This window comes from Pectinophora gossypiella, chromosome 3, assembly GCF_024362695.1.
Source record: "Pectinophora gossypiella chromosome 3, ilPecGoss1.1, whole genome shotgun sequence".
NCBI classification, from domain to species: domain Eukaryota; kingdom Metazoa; phylum Arthropoda; class Insecta; order Lepidoptera; family Gelechiidae; genus Pectinophora; species Pectinophora gossypiella.
Window position 1 is genome coordinate 156,146 of NC_065406.1, and position 19,689 is coordinate 175,834.

General features: G+C 39.4%; 3 protein-coding genes across 7 annotated transcripts; 2 read left to right on the forward strand and 1 right to left on the reverse strand.

Annotated features, from left to right (window-relative positions):
• Nucleotides 1-976: 976 nt before the first annotated feature.
• Nucleotides 977-6,437, reverse strand: LOC126381959 (cell division cycle 7-related protein kinase-like). Its single transcript, XM_050031587.1, has 9 exons — nt 5,830-6,437; nt 5,453-5,678; nt 4,980-5,073; nt 4,669-4,811; nt 4,495-4,591; nt 4,056-4,250; nt 3,792-3,972; nt 2,250-2,443; nt 977-2,176 (listed from the first exon to the last, which is right to left on the reverse strand). The coding sequence occupies exons 1-9, from the start codon at nt 5,960-5,962 to the stop codon at nt 2,033-2,035; spliced, it is 1,407 nt and encodes a 468-aa protein (XP_049887544.1). The 5' UTR covers nt 5,963-6,437; the 3' UTR covers nt 977-2,032.
• Nucleotides 6,438-7,444: 1,007 nt separating this feature from the next.
• Nucleotides 7,445-8,300, forward strand: LOC126381960 (CDGSH iron-sulfur domain-containing protein 3, mitochondrial). The gene is made up of 3 exons (XM_050031588.1): nt 7,445-7,634; nt 7,721-7,947; nt 8,041-8,300. Exons 1-3 carry the CDS (start codon nt 7,584-7,586, stop codon nt 8,171-8,173), a joined length of 411 nt encoding a protein of 136 aa, XP_049887545.1. The 5' UTR covers nt 7,445-7,583; the 3' UTR covers nt 8,174-8,300.
• Nucleotides 8,301-9,205: 905 nt separating this feature from the next.
• On the forward strand, nt 9,206-19,685 carry LOC126381963 (cytochrome b5). Of its 5 annotated transcripts, XM_050031591.1 has the most exons (6): nt 9,206-9,271; nt 9,694-9,733; nt 9,889-10,174; nt 15,941-16,029; nt 16,277-16,387; nt 18,162-19,685. In XM_050031591.1, the coding sequence occupies exons 3-6, from the start codon at nt 10,058-10,060 to the stop codon at nt 18,238-18,240; spliced, it is 396 nt and encodes a 131-aa protein (XP_049887548.1). In that variant the 5' UTR covers nt 9,206-9,271; nt 9,694-9,733; nt 9,889-10,057; the 3' UTR covers nt 18,241-19,685. The 5 variants fall into 5 exon arrangements, 4 of the variants coding, with proteins under 4 accessions (XP_049887548.1, XP_049887550.1, XP_049887547.1 ...); XM_050031593.1 differs by lacking the exon at nt 9,206-9,271 and having other exon boundaries at nt 9,918-10,174; XR_007569001.1 differs by lacking the exons at nt 9,206-9,271; nt 9,694-9,733 and having other exon boundaries at nt 9,740-10,174; nt 18,162-18,327; nt 18,535-19,685.
• Nucleotides 19,686-19,689: the final 4 nt, after the last annotated feature.

A 19,689-nucleotide genomic window follows, 5' to 3' on the forward strand; every position in this document is an offset into this window, starting at 1 on the left:
GCGTTGAAACTCCCTTTGCAGTAAAAGGATGCGCTCACGACCTGGCTGATCGCAGCCTGGACAGGTGACACTGCGTGTCTCCTTGGTGCCAGGAGTCAGGAGCCTCGGTCGATACAGGTCCCGACTTTTGTTACCAGGCGGTTCATCCATTGTTCTGAAATCTCGCAGAAAAATATTGCGTTACATTACCTTAGTCTTTAAGTGTAACACTTTTTTTTTATCCTTTACTAAAAATAAACACGGTTACAAATTTGGTACCTATTACAAAATAATCAACATGAAGCTTGCTTTACAAAAAAATCTGACCAATTTTAATTATCTAAAAATTTGATTAAAAATTATAACTAGGCGTGTACTTAACTTTATCCCGCTTCTGAATGTAAGAGGAGATGCTGAATTAAATACGAAATAGTTTTTATGTGTATAATTGCGCCATTATTTATTTAACAAGTTTTTCAATTGCCGCCATCAAAAACTAACAACAAAGAATTCACCCTTTTCTTTTTAAAACCACAGACTAAAAATGTACCGAACGTAACAAGTTTCAATTATGCCTGTATCAATTTAATATTGAGCCTCCTTGCTAGATTATACCAACTATATTCCACCAAGGAGTATTATTTTGATTGTTAAATAAAATAATTGCGTAATAATAAATAACAGCTCAGCTCAGCTTAAATTCTATCAGCACAGCACAGCTCAGCTTTTATCATCGGTACAGCACACCACAGCTATACAGCCATCAGCGATCTCTGCCCGGCAATTGTAACAAAATATATACATGAAATAAATATAAATAAAAAATATTGTTACTGTTAGGTAGAAAAGAATTGTCCAACCTAATATCGACTGATACATCATTACGCTAAAGAACGTTAAAAAATTGAATTATAATATATACGCATATATATCTTGGTTATGTAAGGCATTCAATGTAGTTGGGATTTTAGATATTTCCATTAAAAAAACAAGTTAATAAATTTTATATCCTTTATTGTAAAAAAGCTCCTTAACAATGAGGTAACAACATGGTATCCTACCGAACACAATAGTTAAGGCACTTATATTACACAACACACAGCTATCACTTTACAACATTGGTTGGCTGCAATACTTTGCTGCCTCAGCTGTGTTTCCTTCACTATAAACTACTTTGTACTCAACATGTCATTAAAGTTAACTTTGAGATCTGCCATATAACTAATCAACAATATTCTCAGTACATCAGCTAAGCTCAATGTAATACACTGAAACTGACAATATGTAAGAAACCCAAAAGGGTCACAGCCACAGCCGCCGCAAGTTGACGCCGACATTTACGTATCTTATATTAAAATTAAAACAAACACAGAAATTGTACATGTGGGAAAATAATAAGTGTGGCTAAAGAAAGGCTCAATTTGTTACAGTTATAGGTATATCATAACACTAAAATAGAGCCGTTCAGCTTATGCTCCCTATATGTCCATTTTAAAATGTTTGGTGCAGTTTTATTCTCTACACTAGAAAGTATTTTTTAAATATCATTTATAAATTTAAAAAAAATGCGTTTTAACCTTAGCTTTTTAAATATTGTTGTAATTGCTATCATTTTTGATTTGCAGAACTATACCGAACTCGAGTTAAATGGAATAAAAAGTATAAAAACAAACATCTTCAGAGAATAGATTCGACATATAGGGGCAATTCATTTTCTAGATCCCATCGAATTGCCACAAACCCGATGTTTTTGGAAACTCATGTTAAGATAATATACATAGACATTCGAGGGTACTTAATCGTAAATAGTCATTCGTTTTCCTCGTCAATCTTAGGCCGGGTTTCCACTGACGCAGAGATGGGCGGACTTTACCAGTTACAGCGTTCGAGAGAACGAAAAACGAAGACGCTCTGTCACTCTCTCCCTCACGGTGATTGCTCGATTCCGGCACATCTTTGCTCCTCCGCGCAGCTCCGTGTCAATGGAAACGCAGCCTTTCGCGCGCACATAACAATACTGTCGGTCGTCTCGATAAAGGAAATCGATTAATAATCAAACCTCACGCAGAAACGGGTGTTCGAGCGCCTGCGCGGCCGTAGGGCGCAACCGCGGGTCGGGCTCCAGCAGGTGCGCCGCCAGTGCGAATGCCGCGTCCGGGAACCCCGCCACCGTCACGCCCTCCGCGATGCGCGTGGCCTGCGGAGAGGTGGGGCGTGCCAAAAGATGCTCGTGTGTATAAAATGAACGTGCAAGCTGACATCGTACATACCGGTACGGTGTGGTCCCGACACAGGCAGTGCTCGGGCGGCAGGCGGCAGCGCGCGCATGCGCGGCCAGGGGGGGCCGCGGGGGCAGCGGGCGGGGGCGCGGGGGCAGCGGGCGGGGGCGCGGCGCCGCGCAGGCGCGCGCACAGCTTGCGCAGGCACACGCCGGGACGACACACCGATGTCACCAGGCGCCGCCCTGCAACACATACACATCATAAAGGACGATGGTTGGTGGTACGGGTGGCAGAGGAAGGACGTACATTGACCAAATTGGAGATTTTTTTTTTATTAATTTGGAGTCCCAACAACTATAAGTATACAATGAATGCTTACAAATTCAATTAAAACAAAGCCATTTATAGGTATTCGCAAATGAAAACATATGATGTTATAGACTTATCACCTAGGAAGTTAAGAAACAGTGTAAATAATATTCAAGTATTAATTGTTGCGTTCGCACTGGGACCAAAAAAGTTATTAATAAAGATATGTATTATCTCTGCAGCTTTTATACAAAATAGATCTAGATCTTTGTGTTCTTTAGCCAGCTCATTTAATAATTTTGTAGTTCTTAAGATAAACGAATTACGACGGTAGTTTGTGCGTGCATGCACACTCACCAAGGGTTTACTATATCTTACAGGTAATCTAGCAGGTACGTGTATATTAATATTCTCCAACAAAGTTGGGCAGTCTATTTTACCATTTAGGATATTAATTAAAAATATAACGTCAGCTATTTGCCTTCGTATATATAAAGGTAAAATCTGAATAGATTCTATTCGGTTAATGTGTATGTTGTTTTGTGGGTTCCATACCACGGAGGCGTACTCAACAATACTGCGCACGTACGAACAAAATAAGACTTTAATCGGTTTTAAGGTTTTAAACCTAGATGTCGTACGAATAATAAAGCCCAAGGTTTTTTTTAATCCTTTTTGACTATATAGTCAATATGTTTATCATAAGCGGTTTCAGTGTGCTGCATTATTCCCAGATCCTTCATTTAGTGGGTCCTAGCAATGGCTGTACCATGCAGGCTATATGTGAAATTAACAGGTTGTGGCTTGTGAGTAAAAGTTATAACAAAGTATATTCTAATCAAGTTTGTTTTTCGCGCAATATTATCCGAATCTCTCTAAACCGTATTGTAGATGTCCTTAGACGTGCGTGTATGAAAGGATTGATGATTGTGGAGGAAGCGAGAGAAGTGTATTAGAATCGAAGCAAATGGAATTCCATTGTCTCCCCCGGCTTACCCCGGTGGAAAATAGGCATGAGTGTATGTATCACATAGTGCCATTCGTAATAAATTATATTATATCTAAAGAGTTGTGTGTGATCGTTATCACTCGTCGGTATGACAAAGTCGAGTGATCGCTTGAAAAGTAATACACATTTTACGTTATGAAAAAGTCGTAAGACCGAATGTTCTTTTAGAATCCAAAACCCATTGTTTAACTATTGTGTCTGAAAATCTCGGCGTTAAGAGGTTAATGCGATGGCTCGTAAAATGTAGGTAGCGAAAGTGCATGCGTGTGTACCGAGCGCGGCGGCGGTTCGCTGCAGCGGCTGCGTGCCGAGCAGGTCCTGCAGCTCGGCGAGTGCCGCCACGTCGTCGGCCGCGCGGAAGAAGGGGTACCGAGCGCACAGCACGCTCGCCAGCACCACGCCGGCCGCCCACACGTCCACCGCCGTCGTCTGCGCCGACACCTTCAGCAGCACCTGCAGCGCACGTCGCACGGTTGTAGTAGGTAGTTCGTCAGATCGCGAGCAACCGATGAAGCGTGGGCTAGTGGCGGCCTCACCTCGGGCGGGCGGAAGCCCTGCGTGCCGGCGCGGGGCGCGCGCGGCGGCGGGCGCGCCGCGCAGGCCGCGCACACGCCGCCCGCGCCGGCGCACGCGCAGCCCGGCGCGGGCGGCCGGGGCAGCGCCACGTTGACGCTCCTCGGGCCCGTCCTCAGGTCCAAAGCGATTCTCTTAGGCTCTTGCGTAGATTCGTCCTGAACGGAACGAAGGCGATATTAGTACTCGCGATGGCGACTCTGTGTACGGTCATGAGTACTAATATGTATACACTTTGATACCATGTCACATAAAATTTTTGGACAAATTAAGCCGTAACTCTAATGAGACTTACTGTCAAAGTCTTAATGTCAAATACGATAGTGTGACAGGGTTTTAAAGTGGGTACATGATATTACTCATGACTGTACATAGTGTACATATTATAGTGAGCGGACTCACCTCCTCTCGAGGGCGCTTTAGAGTATTGCTATGCGCGGGCGGCGGCGCCGGCGCGGCGACCACGCGCTGCGCCAGCCCGAAGTCGACCAGCAAGTACCTATGTTGGCGATCGATATCTTGTTTCAATAAAAAGATAAAACCTTGCAATTCCATTTGTGATAATAAATACAGCACCGTTTGTTCTCGCGGTCGTAGAGAAAGTTACTAGGTTTGACGTCACGGTGGATCACCCCGAACGAGTGCACGTGCCGCAGCGCCGTGAGCAGTGCGCGCATGTACCTCGCCAGCTCCGCCGCGTCCATCTCGCCCACGTACTCCTGCAACCATATTACCATACACACAATTTATTGCATCATTCCATGACCATATTGTAATAATCTTTAATATATTAATGACTTTCTCGGCTAAACATTGTTCAACATTGATTTTTGTAAAGATTACTTGTCTTTCATCATCATCAATAGGTAATTATTCAACAAACTTACAGAGAACTTCCTGTGAGGTATGTAAGGCATAACAAACACTATGGTGTCCAAATGACGAAGACAGAGGTCCACTCCAATCACATTGTTCTTGCCACTGCAATGGAAACAAATATTGATAATTTACAAAGTCAATATTTTATGAAATTTTTGTTGTTTATACCAATAATTATTCAATTAGATTCTTTACAATAACATAACAATATTACATACTTTTGCTTTGAATCCTATTCATCAACCTTTTAAAATAAAACAAAAGACAGGTGTATTTAAATAAATATGAATTGAACTTGACAGCTGTATACTCTCGAGCAAGTACCGTTGTTGAGTCTAATTCACATAATTATATCATTTTGCTGATTGTGCTCTCGACCTGTACAGCAGACCACAAATCTCGTATTTGTACGAGGAGCCTCATCCGGTTGACAACCTTGATTTAATTGAATATTTAGAGAATAATAGGATGGTATTGAGACCCCATGTCCTGCAGACAGCGCAGCTCATGCTCGACGCGCGCCGGGTGCGCTGTCGGCACGAGGTGCTTGATGGCGAACCAGCGGCGCTGATCGGGCGGAAGACGCGCATGCTGCCGCAGCGACCCCAGGTACACCGAGCTGAAAGTGCCCTCGCCGATCTTACGGTGCACGCTGAAGATCTTGTCCAACTTCGGCAACTTCTGCAATAGATCTTTGATCTGTTGCACTGAAACAGAAGCACATAACGGTCTTGCCATTTGATGGGCCTCGAGTTATGTACGATGGATGATACAACAACATAACCTGTAAATTTATATACATTGGAAATACCTATTAAAATGAGTAGCGCTACACTTTTGAGAGACCAACACACTTACTTTCAGCATCATCTTTAGGACAGATGGAGTGATCTTCATTTTTATTTTTGATATTCTCATTCCATCCGTTTCTACGTGTCTGCAAAACTTCTTTTTGTTGCACTTTGGCTTCGATTCCCCTACTTCTAGACATATCTTATAAACTTCACTATCATATTATTAAGGTATTAACTAATAATAAACAAATTAAACTGACATATCCCTCACGTATAGATTAACCCAAACCAAAATAAAAAGTGAAAATTAAAAAGGAAAAGGATAAAACTCTTTCCGACAAACTGAAGTTAGTCAACCGAGTCAACCGAACTGTTGAATGAACGAACAACAAAACAGAACAAAACCAAAACCACCCTCGAACGAACGAATGAACCCATACTAACCGGAAATAAACAACGTTGTCCATTCATGAGTAATGATGATAAATGAGTCGATCATCATCCGCTGCTCCGATCCGATAAGTTAATGAGTTATAGGCTCTTACATAACTCACAAGATTTCTCGGGGCAGGGTGGAGTAATAAATAATAGAGGGAAGGCCCTATTACGCGATTGGGCAGATGCGTCGCGTGTAGTACACCGCTTGGTCCCGACTCTTTGTTGTGCCGGATTAATCGTATATTGTGTAGAAGGCCTTTAAAATAAATAGCATGCATGATAAAAAGTAAAAATATTTATCTATGTATTGTGGTCATTGAATAAACAACGGCCGGATATGTTCATACAAAAAAAATCTACTTTAGCGCAAAAAAAAACGTACCGAGTTTAGAAATTGACAGCTACTTCACCCCTCTCCTACTTCATTTCACCCCTCTGTGACCCTCCGCCATCTTGGGACAATCTTGGGATATATGTATATAGACACAAGGGCAAGCGCTGCCCGCGTGGCGTCCTAACTAAAATCAATCATTGCTGCATTGCAGTTGCAGTTTTGTAAGTGATCGAGTGAAGTTTGCGTTGATTCAATTCCGTACTTAGCCTCTCAACTACAAAACTGTGATATCCGTACAGTACGTGTGTAAGATGTACGACGATTGCTGTGTTGCGAATTATTATTGTACAAGTAAGCGAAAAGACGCATTATTTCACCAGTTTCCTAAAAGTGAGGTAGGAGTTTAGAAGTGCAGAAGTTACAGTGTTTGCGTGACGACAATTTGCGAAGGCTTAGCATTAGGCAAGCTTCGCAAGTGTTATGTGACGGGACTACTGGACACAATTGTGTTCTTTGTGGGTCTCTCCAAAAGATTAGCAGTGTTATTATAAACAAAATATTCAAAAGGTACAGATGTCTCAAGATTAGAGAGTTTAGAGGAAAGTTTGCCATTAATGCAAAAAGGCATATTTAAAATATAAAACAGAATTAAAAAATAAAATGCTAAACAAGTAAACTGCAGTCTTTTTTTTTATAAACCTTGTCATCAAAATTTAAAGTCATCTAAATAGTTTAAAGCTATCACTACCGCCACGCAGTGCCATATCATTACCATGACAACCCCACAATTATTTTTGCGGGTGGCAATATAATTTCATAATTATGTCAAATCAAGTGTCAAACTCTAAACTCAGGTTTGTTTTTGTATGAGAGACGTTCGTCTGAAGTCTGAACCGCTACTCTTAGTAGTTAGTTAGTAGTCTGTGGTGGTCTCTCACATGTCATTAGTTGTCGTTATCGTGTTCGAGAGAGGGTTCTTGAAATAAGATAATAAGAATACAAATATTTCAGATTTCATTACTGGCCAAGAGGCATTAATAATTACAATGCTTACTAGGAAATGTATGTCTCGAATTATAACCTTTTCTTATAGATCGGTATGTATCATATTTATAACTATTTTTTGTGGGTTGATGTCGATTTAAGGACAGCAATATTGATTGCCATTTATTTTAAATTACAGTCTAACTATGTGACGAAAGCACCTAAACCAGAGATTCCTAAGAATCCTCTAAGTTCAACATACTCTGCAACAGAGCAAAAATCTAATGGCATAGTGTACGACAGGAAGCCATTCAAGGTGATGCTGCAAGAAGGCAAGGTGTACCACTGGTGCTTGTGCGGGCGCTCCAAGTCGCAGCCTCTCTGTGACGGTACTCATAAAGATGCCTACTTGAAAATACCACAAAGGTATGTATTATTATTTCTTTAAAGTGTAAATATGTAAATTTATTTTATTTTTATTCTAATAAACTGTATAAAATAAATATCCTTGTTTTACAGGCCTATTCGATTTACAGTTGAGAAGACTAAGGAATACTGGTTGTGTAACTGCAAACAGACCAAAAATAGGCCATTCTGTGATGGCACACATAAGCAGAAAGATATCCAAGAGGCTTCATCAATCAGAGTATAAATAAAATAGGGCTACACAAACAAATCAAATCAGCTATGTGACTTTGCTAGAGCTATATTGTATAACATAACATTAGTCAGCATAGAATAAGATACTTAGATAGTAAATGAAATTATTGCATTCATAATGGTTGTTTGTACATTTGTTATTAAATTACCCATGATGTTTCTTCTCCAATTCATAGTAATGTAGTTAAGTATTGTTGGTTAGTAAATTTGCATGTCTTCATTCCTCAATAAAAAGTGTCAAATAGGTACTGCATCACTAATTTAAGAGCCACACTCTTATCGGTGTAGCATTCTCCATTCTTGTCTATCAAAGACCAATTTCTTCACCTCCTTATAAGACACGACGTTAGCTTTCTCTTTAATCTGTTCCATGTAAGCTTTTCTTGGTCTTTCCCTTCCTCTTTCCTTGTAGCTTCCCTTCTATGATGTTTTTAATAAATTCGTCGTGTCTTATTAGAGTTTCACATATGAGATTTTGGCATTACTGGACCTTGTTCTGATCTACTGGACCACAGTGGCAGTGACAGTGGTCACCATAAAGCAAATATCTATTTTAGGGTTCCGAACGTAAGTTGGCTATTTCATGAAATGATCGAGCTTACAAGAAGAAGAAAGAAGAAGAGCTTACATGGAACAGATTAAAGAAAAGGTTAACGTCGTGTCTTATAGGGAAGTCAAGGAATTGGCCTTTGATAGACTGGAATGGAAAATGCTACACCTACAAGAGCGTGGCTCTTAAATTGATGATGATGATCGAGCACATCATGAAATGATCAATTCTGCGAACTGGCCACGACATAATATATATAATATACCTACCTATACCGACCTCTGCCTGAGATTTTCAAAATCGTGTACCTAATCAATTGAACAATTAGAACAATTCACTTTGGAACAATTATATTGCTATCCTCTTTTAGTACCTAAAAAGAGAAAGAGATGAGAAATACCCAAAGACCGAAATACCTGACAGCTTTGTTTCATTCATTCAAATCGTCGTCGCTCGCTTTGTCAATTGTCACGTCTTGGATTGGTGTCAGTCAGTTGTCTGTCAGTCCCTTGAGTTGAGTCCCTGCCTGCCTATAGATAGGTAATAGGTTAGGAGGCTTTTTGGCGGGAGGCGGGAACGGGACAGTTGCTTTCTTCATTGAATAATCTAAATAATTAATACGAAGTGGTGTTTTGTGGTTAATGATCGCATTAAGTTAGTCGGAAGACATTCGCGAGTGTTATTATATTGGAGTATTCAATAAACAAAGTGTATCTGCCTATTTTCGCTTCGTGTCAGGAAGCCGCTTCATAACTCAAAAGTTTATGCGGACTTTTGAGTTAATTCGTTTGGGGTTCGGAGTAGGAGTCTACTCCGAGGGTGGGGGCTTAGGTTTCATCATCATCACCTTTCATCATTTCATTAATCATCAAGAAAAAAAATACGTCAGACATGGCTGTATGGGCATAGTTCCCTTTGCCTTACCCTTCGGGGAAAACCAAACCAAAAAAAAAAAAAAAAAGGTAATAGGTTAGGTATTGGTATATTCAGGATTTCAGGCAGGTATATTAGTTTATTCATTCTTTGGTGTCAATCGAGTAATCCGAGTACCTATTATTTTAAAATATATATATTTTTCTGCTTAGATTTCTGCTATCAATGTACAAATCTCTTTACAACTAATTCACAAAATTATCTTAAATTTACGCTGTGTACAGGGACGTCAGTCTCATTGTTATCAGCACAGGCCACAGACGCTGCGCACAACGCACAAGTGCCGTAAGCAGTAAGTGGGCACCGGGCACGCATAGACAGCCAGTCGACGAGGTGACACGGTAGCGAGCAGCCGCGCCGCAGCACGAGCCAGCATAGCATCCAGTGAGCAGGATGACCGAGGAGGTGAAGCTGTTCACGCGGGAGGAGCTGAAGGCGCGCAACAAGCGCACAGACGCCGTGCTCATCATACACAACGGCGTCTACGACGTCACCAAGTTCCTCGACGAGGTGAGTCCACACTTTACACGATTACATCTTATACGAGATTATGGGGCAACTAAACCTTTCTCAAAGCAACCAACCAATCTAATACCAATAATTTCGTCGTTTTGTATACCTACCTTACTGTTATGTCTTAGTAAAACAGAACACATATTGCTATGATAATGATTGAGATATATAACTTATAATAATAAATAAACTTGACAAAGTGAGGTACATTTTTTGTCAGTGAAGTTGGTTTTGCCCAGGGCGGAACTATGTTATGGTTGTTTTATTTTATTTTAATGGTTATCTTATCAATTTCTTCATTAATAATGTAACCTTTACCACGTAGTTGATAGTATACATATACAACAACAATGTTATAGATTGATGATAGTAATTAATAAAAAAAGACAATGTACAAATACTATATAAAGGTATTATAATGTTAATAAGTAAAGTAAAGAGTAATTTCTAAGTAAATTGTTTGCTTGTTGTTTGGTTAGTTTGTTGTAAATACTTTTTCAACATATCTGCTCATAATTGCACCACTTTTAGGTACTTAAAGCACCCGACCCTATAAAAACATCTGTACTATAATGACATTAGTGCATTAGTGCTTTTTTATTACAGTTTTTTTTACTTCCACCACAGTTCTAATATCCAGAAATAGTTAAATTGTAATACATTTCATTTCATGCAATGAGGGATTTTCAAAAAAACAAGTTATTGGAAGTCAAAGTGAGAATTCGACCAAAAATGTTAAACTTGTTAATACTTCGCCGAAGAATAATAAACACATGAGATGATGATGGACCCTGAAAGTATTTCTAAAAACTGCTCCATTTAATAGGCTTTTAGAAACATCCCAACAAAGTAACCTTAATATGGGCAAAAAACTAAGTAATAATTAGTAGTAGTAGTAAGTTCATTTCAAATTGCGGATAAAGGAAAACTAGTGGAAGTTCTGTAACAGCAGCTATTTGAACTGTTTTTTCATGTTTCTGTATCTTTTTCTTTCAGTGGTCATCATGTTCAGTAAGAGCCTCTGTTGATTTTTATGACATATCTGAGAAGATAAGCACTATGTTCTGTTTTTAAACACTCCCAGACATTTAATATTATAAGTATAGATTTATTTAATCAACTGTCCATTTTTATAGAAAATGATAATAATAGTTAGATTAGTAATATATTTAAGGTAATGAAACTATGATATGCTGCAGCTAAGCGTTTCAGATTTTAATGTAATTTTTTGAGGGTTTTGAGGTGTATATTTTAACATAACACAATATAACGTCACGCATGTATCCCCAAAGGGATAGCCAGAGGTATATAGTAGGTATACACACAATTAGAGGAGCTCGGTGGCGCAGCGGTTAACGCGCTCGGTCTGCGATTGTTGAAGTTAAGCAACTTTCGCAATGGCCGGTCATAGGATGGGTTACCACATAAACAAAAAAAAAAGTTTTCATCTCGAGCTCCTCCGTGCTTCGGAAGGCACGTTAAACCGTTGGTCCCGGCTGCATTAGCAGTCGTTAATAACCACCAATCCGCACTGGGCCCGCGTGGTGGTTAAACGCCCGATCTCCCTATCCATCCATGGGGAAGGCTTGTGCCCCAGCAGTGGGGACGTTAATGGGCTGGTGATGATGATACACACAATCCTCGCCAGGTATATTTACGTACCATGTAACAGGGGGATCTACCCGTCCCATGTAATATAAACCACATGATATCAATAATGTTTATATTTCAATATATAGTGTACCATTATAATAGCGTCATTGCGCGATACGAATTAGATCTGTCAAAGTACAGGAGCCAGTGTTGCGCCGTTCATTGGCATAGTGATTTGCAGTCGAGATTAGGTCGATCCATTCTGCTCTATCTCACATTAGGTATCACAAAAATCATAGTGTGGTGTTATTAGGACACTGAGCCGTGGTAGCTCAGTTCGTAAAACGCTTGCCTCTCACTTTGAGGTCGCAGGTTCGAAAAAAAAATCAGCACAGGCCCAAACCAATGACTGTCGAATTTGTTTTCGAATTCATGTTTGGATCATAAATGATTATCACGTGCTCAGCGGTGAAGGGAAACATTGTGAGGAAACCCACATTCCCGAGAAATGCATTTTCGGAGGTATGTGACCTAACCTGTATTGGGCTGGTTTTCCCTTCGTAGGTTGGAAAGTCAGACAGTCGCTTCTGTAAAAAATCAGACCTTCGGACTCTTCAGGTTAGGTAAGCGGAGCCTGTGAAAAAAAAAACGGAGGGAGATGATGGTGTTAGTAGGATACTACAGGCTCCCCGAATCACCCGATTGTCCGAAAATAAAATGGTCCGTGCTTCGGTAGCACGCTAAACCGCTGGTCAAGTGGTCACTACTTAATTACTCGTCAGATGAGCTATGTAAGCGGTCTTTGGTGGTTCAATAATATAATCCTGCAAGGTTGCTGAGGTCGGTAATCCTCCTCCGCTTCGTTTGATCGGATGGACTTACTCTCACTTTATGGGTTATTTTTACCATTTTGGTACGGAACCGTGTTGTGTTTGTTTACTTGTTTCACTGCCCACCCTATTATGGATTACGAGCGTGAGTTCATGTACATGTATGTTAGACTGGCAGGCCCGTAACAACAGTGACAGTGTGGCTTCTACAGGACTAATTATACATATAGCATTAGCTGAAATAAGGTTTAATTTAATTACTGTTGAGTGTTGGTAGCTTAAATGTATTGTATCCAACTCCGATTAATGTTGAAATGTGCTCTATTGTTATACTTTACTGTACTAAGTCCTGGTAGTCCAATGCCCTAATTAAAAGTGCTACTTATTCTACTTACGTAATTGAATTCAAACTCGAATTATAACAAAGCTTTACGGTAGACTCTGTTTGGAATAAGAGTTTATTTTATGCGTCGAGTTTTAGTAGGTAGGTTCTTAACAGTAGTATTAATATATATTTGAGTACCCCTCAGTATTCATCGAGTGTTGCGAGGGTGGATGGGGCGTGCGATGGAATTTTTCATTAAATTCCGGGCGATGCCGGGACTGCCGGGAATGCACCTCGCATAACGACTGCGTGACCTACATTATGCCAATGGACCACTCATACACCACTGGCTGGTCCATTGCTTCTATTTGTTTAAAGCGTTACCTGCTGTTATCTTGGCTGGGCATTACCAATCTTACTTGTTTTTTAACTCGCGCATTTCGTATGTATTTCGGTGGCTTCTCATACATAACTCACGCCCGTCATCCCTAATGGGGTGGAGTGAAATATACCAGCCACAATTACTCCCACTATGCTATTCAAGTAAACAGTCACAAATCGTCGGAAGACGTGTAAGCTTGCAGCATGTATTGGCATCCTAAGATACGACTTGATGGCACTGTGGTCCCGTGTGTTATGATGTGATGGCACATGGTCGAGTAGGCCATTATACACGGCAATAAGGCTCACTACCCATCACGTTGGTCTAAGAAAGCTCAGGTGAAGTGTGGGCACTCTCATCTTGCGATAGAATGTCTCTGACTGGGCCAATCAGAAACACAGTCGAGAGCTTTATGCTATGCAAATAAAATAGATATAGATGTAATTAACTTTAAAACCGGACCTGTCAAATCTTCCGGTTAGGTAAGCGGAGCCAATGAAAAATGGGATAATGGTAGGGAGATGACGATAGATGTCATTCAATTTTACATATTACACCTGCCTTGTGGAATCTTCGTAAGATTACCTATGTTTTTGTCTTACCTTGTGGATCCTTAATTCACTTGCTGATTCATTTAATTATACTTGTTTTCTCATGTTAACAATGTATTTGTGACAATTATGTTTAAGGGACCGTTTTTGTACATTTAGGCTGCATTGGTAATTAAATAACGCTTAGTTGATGAAGATGAATAATTAATAGAGTGAGGGCAGAGGTCGTTGTGTGGGTAATTACGGTTGTTGTTTACATGGTGCAGACTTTTTTTTTGTTTAATAATAGATTGTCGACAACAACAAATAAATTATACAAAGACTATAGTGATTTTAAAACAAGCATAATTATTGTTATTATACATACATATTCTTACTAGCTTCCCGACTTCGTACGCTTGGATTCTGTTTCGGTCATCACGGCGACATAAGTCTGTTCTTAGAAAGTTCCCTATGTTTGTCTTCAGGTTGTGAGCTGCCAATTAAACAATTTTCATCCAAATGTGTCCATCGGTTTAGGCGTGATAAGTAACACCAATGGGTAGACAGTGTACCTTCATACGTTTACTGTGTAACTGAAAATTAGATATCACCTCCTCACGTGCAATGTTATTTTTCGATAAAAACATTGGAATTTATGTACATAAACACTATGGCAAGAAAAAAATATGCCCCACATATGGCACATGCACGTATGATTTTCAAATTTATTGCCTCATATGTGGTTCATACACAGTGAACGTGTTAATATGCATATTCAAGATTTACTGTAAATATGCACTTTGCTGCAGTTACTTGCTTCCCAGGCGCAGTAAATATATTTGCTCGAACGATGTACAATCATTGCGTATATTCATATTCAAAAATATCTTTATTCAGTACGTAACATAGTTACATAAAGAACGTCTCATCCGTCTAAAACTACTACAGCTTCTCTCAGCCTGTATAGCCGGAAAAATAAGTCAGTCACTTCACTTTAATATAATTTAATCTTTAATCATGCATATTAGGTTTTGGCGGGAAGAAGAGAGGAATGGCGATTACTCCACCGACAAGAGCGCAGCTCTTAAATAAAGAGAGAGATTAGGATAAGATATTGTTAGGTGTTAGGGCAAGGTTAGTAGTTGCTTGTTAGAGCATTGACCGTAAGTGTCCGAACATATACGTACTTACATATAACCACTACTAGCTACGCCCCCTAACAAGAGGCGGTCTATTCGCACGAGATATATCTACCTACAGCATTGACGGTTTTTTCATCACCCTAGGTCCAATTTGCATTATAATGCCCCAGCATTTATTTGTCTGGCGTGTTTCATTTATCGTTTCCGGTGCGAGTCGGTCAATTTGATTACATCTAAGTATAAGCATTATTTAGTAAGTCTCCTTGAAGTGAAGGAACGTTCTGCTATGTAAAAATAGGTTTTGTTGTGGTCTTCTTCTTCTATCGTGTGGGTTGTACCTAATCATCCCTGATGTCAGGGTTACTATTGAGCTGACATGACTCATGTAACGACTACTTACTTACATCAGTAAATTAAATAGTAACCGGGACCAACAGCTTAACGTGCCTTCCGAAGCACGGATCGTCTTACTTTCGGACAATCAGGTGATCAGTCTGTAATGCCCTAACCAAACTAGGGACCACAAAGTAATTTTTGTGATGTGTCCCCACCGAGCATTTGTTATCTTCCGTATAGATGTCCGTAGCGAATTACCCCTACACGGTACTCGACTGCGAGTGCATGTCCCTGAGTTGGTACACCAAGATGAAGACCGATCTGCTCTTGAAAGTGCAGTCGCTGGAGTCGCGCTACAGCACCAGCTTCAACGCTTTTGTGGTGCAGGACAGGTGTGGAGGGCATTTACCTAAAGGCCATAGTGTACACGCTGCATTAGACCGCCACGGTGCACCACCGATACAGCACAAAATAGTGCCGCCATAGTTAAATTTTTATAAGATTTTTCAATTATTTTTAAGTAGGTGGTATTTATGTAACATTATTATTATAATCTCTTCAAGAAGTTTTTATCTGTGTCCAACCATTTGTGTCTAATGATGGTGTAATTTTCCGTGTGCAGCATCCCGGCGGTGAGGAGGTGCTGCTGGAGAAGGCTGGCCAGGACGCCACGGAGCCCTTCGAGGACGTCAGCCACAGCTCCGATGCTAGGTGAGTGGAGTTACTCGTGCCTGCCTTGAATTTATTCGTATCCAGGCACTGCCGCCACAACGGATTACGATTTTGACTACTTTTGTCAAATATCGGAATTTGTCGGTGTGCTTGGACAGTTTCGTGTGGGAATCATTGATTGAACTGTATTGCAAACTATCTTATAACCTTTAGTAGAACGTTATTTGTGAGACTTTTTCGAGCGATGTCTCATTCAATTCAATGTCTTTTCAACGATGGTTTCCAGGTCTCTTATGAAGAAGTACAAAATCGGCGAGCTGGTGGAGGCGGACCGCACGGCAAACAAGGCTGCGTACGCGCCGGACTGGAACAACGACCAGCCGCAGGAGCAGGGCAAGTGCGTACTCGCCTAGAGACACCTCCACCACTGTACCGCTACTCCATACCATGCCCCATGTACTTACACTAATGTAGACTTACACACTAGCTAGCGTTCAGTTACTTGGATCATAATCAGTTTACGCATAATATTGAATTATAATGTTTCTGGATTCGAATGATTATCATGCCACTTGTCTGCCTGCTTAATATGTAGCACATCATCAAGTTCAGAGGTTTTGTTGCTTAAGAACGTAATATATTTAAGTTAATATTTGATCCCACTTTCGAACGTCCATTCACTGATGATTTTTCCTTCTAATCCTGAAACGCTCATTGATTTCCATAAATCAGTTTTGTGTCAATCAACTAGTTAGTTATTTTAAACGCGAAGCTTATTAGTTCAGTTAATAGGTATTATACATAACGGACTTGGGCCGCTCACAGAATATAACTTGCACGTTATAATTATTACAAGTATATATCGTGTCATAGCACATGCACATGGCTCTGTGTTTGCTCACATTAGATCTTATTTACTTGCTGTGATTTCGTTGGATCTGCTCCTATTGAAAACAATCTATTTTTAATATAAGTACCTAGTATAACTATTTAAAAAAGTATTATCATAAATTGTTGTGGTACTTACCAAATATGTAGTAAACTATATTTTTAATGAAAATCGGATCTTATGTATTTACCTACGTCGGTCTTGCTTGTATTGTTAAGTAGGTATAGATAAAGTATTGTAGACGATAGTTTGTATTTTTATGCACAAAAATTGCATTTTATTTATGGCTGTAACTTAGATGCCTAGTCTCTCGGTGCTCTTGTATATGTGGTGTACTTTGGTTGATAAATAAAATATATTCTATTGCAAATCATGGCTCGTTATTTGTAAATATCACCTTTTTGGTTTTTATTAAGTTAATTTGCAATCACGCAGACCCATGTGCTTGTTTAATCCTTAATACATACATATTGGAGTTTATTCTTTCTTTATATTTTTCAAACTGGTTTCCATTTTTTGTGAAGTGTGATAACTGATAACTTCATAGTAAACAAAGGGCTAGCAACGTGGGAAGAGAAAGCGTTACCATTTATTTTATGATGACACCATTTTTTATGAAATTATTTACAGCTGGAAATAATTTCTGCAAGTTATTATTCTTATAGTATTCATGTACAACTGAGAAAGTACGTATATCTGTGTACTTAGTTCCTTGATAACGAGCCACAGCGCCCAACTAGAGTGGCGACGTGTTACAGGATTGGTAGATATAAATAATAAATTAATAATAATGAACGCGTTATCTTCGCCCATAACTCGACGTATCTACCTACTTAAAACTATACAAGATGTATGTGTTGTCGTGCCAAAATAATATGCTTGTCATGCACGATTAGATGATTACATACTTACCTATACTCTCAGACGAATCAAAATACCATCCATCACAGACGCGTAGTTTTAATCTATATTCTCTGATAAAGTAAAAAACCTACAATCCAGAACATCTGGGTACCTAAGGGATTTCTTATGGATCGTCATAGCATACCAGTCATAGCTACATTGATGCATGCATAGTGCAAAGTATCTGCTAACGACTTACAGTTTTGCCTTCTTCATTGGGATTATAGGCTAGATGTGTACGTTATTATACTTATCGATCTTCAAAAAAAAAACAAAGATCAATCACATACCTATTTGGCTGATAATAAACACTCAGTTAAGATGTGTGCAAGTTGCGGTAGCAGTGTAGTGCATGTTGTGTATGTGTGTGTGTATTCAGCAGTGCGTGGAGCTCGTGGCTGGCGCCGCTGGTGCTGGGCGTGGCGGCCACCATCCTCTATCGGTACCTGTTCGCGTAGCCTCACTTCTGCCCAGGCCACCGCCCGCCATCACCCGCAACCAGCCGCCGCGCGACGCCTCTCGCCACTACCCCAATATTTCTATAGGTACTACTTAACTATCTAAATACGAAAAATATATTGGTCGCAGCAAAAATGGCGTGCCATCGCACACCAGTCCTTCGCCCAACCCTACGAATAAAAGTTTCTAATAAGACTTATTATTTATTTGTAGGCCCAACCAGTAAAAAAAGCATTAAATGTTTTTTATACTTCCACTCTTTAAGCTCTTTAAGCCTATTTTAACTGTTCTAGGTACATTGCTACGAGCGATACTATTTGCTTGGCGCTCTTTCGGGTACTCTTTTCTTTCCATCCACTTTTTTACATTGTATGTATGTATGTATGAGATTGACAACACAAGTATTTCTATGTTGTTTTGATATTGTAATTGCCAAATATTTGTAAACCTTACCACTGTAATATTTCACATTTATGGTTCACCACAAATGATCTGATACCATTTTGTGTATTTACTTCTGAAATTATATTTTGAGAAGATTTCAATCTATAGACAATAATATGAAGAGAGAGATTACAAATACCTATTTAAGTTTATATGAAATATGTTTTTATAATGATTAATGATACAATTTGGCACAAGGTGTGAAATGATTGAACCTCTATTGAAGTGTAGATAAGTTTTATTTGCTTTGTAATTTCTGGATGTATAGTATTAAGGCATTCTTGTATGAAACCAGAGCGATTTTAGTTTACCTTGGCCATGACTTGTAAAGTGGCAGACAAAGAAAAAGTTAAAAGAACTATGAATCTTATAAAATATTTTTAATGCCTTTAGCATAAGCAATAATATTTGTTTAGAATGTGTGGTTCGTATTGTGGCTTGTATAGACCGGGGGTATCTTGGGTGCTGATGTTAAGAGTAAATATGTTTGTTACAATGTCAATTATATATGTATTTACGTAACAACACATTATACATGTTCTTACGATGGGTAGGAGGTGCACAAACTATATCTATGTTAAATTACCATATTAATGCTTCAGGTGTACATATACAATGCTATAAAAGAAACTGTAATGAGGAATACTTAAAATACACTCCACAAAGGAATGTTTATGTTCACATCAGCCGTGCAGCCAGTGCATGTGTTGTGTGGACAGTCAGACTGAGTGGCATTTACCTGCATACATGGCCTTATTTAATTGGTATTTTCTAAGTTTAACATTTTATACAAAAATTGTATGACATTGAAATATTTAGGAAATTTTATGTAAATTATTTATTCTTATTTTGTGTGGGTTATGAGATCAATTACCAAGGGTTATAAGATCAATTACCAACCTCATCAACCCTGGAGCCAGGGTTACTTTCATTTAAAATGAGTTTTGTTGTATATGCATAAATTAAATATTATTTGAATTAATAAAGGATTTTTATTTTATGCT

Excerpts from the sequence above, each read along its gene's own strand:
- LOC126381963 (XM_050031591.1), top strand. The coding sequence starts at position 10,058 with ATGACCGAGGAGGTGAAGCTGTTCACGCGGGAGGAGCTGAAGGCGCGC. Across the intron at positions 10,175-15,940 it reads TCACCAAGTTCCTCGACGAG|CATCCCGGCGGTGAGGAGGT; the intron begins GTGAGTCCACAC and ends TTCCGTGTGCAG. Across the intron at positions 16,030-16,276 it reads AGCCACAGCTCCGATGCTAG|GTCTCTTATGAAGAAGTACA; the intron begins GTGAGTGGAGTT and ends GATGGTTTCCAG.
- LOC126381959 (XM_050031587.1), bottom strand. The coding sequence starts at position 5,962 with ATGTCTAGAAGTAGGGGAATCGAAGCCAAAGTGCAACAAAAAGAAGTT. Across the intron at positions 4,812-4,979 it reads TACCTCACAGGAAGTTCTCT|GAGTACGTGGGCGAGATGGA; the intron begins GTAAGTTTGTTG and ends ATATGGTTGCAG. Across the intron at positions 3,973-4,055 it reads AGGGCTTCCGCCCGCCCGAG|GTGCTGCTGAAGGTGTCGGC; the intron begins GTGAGGCCGCCA and ends CGTGCGCTGCAG.
- LOC126381960 (XM_050031588.1), top strand. The coding sequence starts at position 7,584 with ATGCTTACTAGGAAATGTATGTCTCGAATTATAACCTTTTCTTATAGA. Across the intron at positions 7,635-7,720 it reads TAACCTTTTCTTATAGATCG|TCTAACTATGTGACGAAAGC; the intron begins GTATGTATCATA and ends TTTAAATTACAG. Across the intron at positions 7,948-8,040 it reads TACTTGAAAATACCACAAAG|GCCTATTCGATTTACAGTTG; the intron begins GTATGTATTATT and ends CTTGTTTTACAG.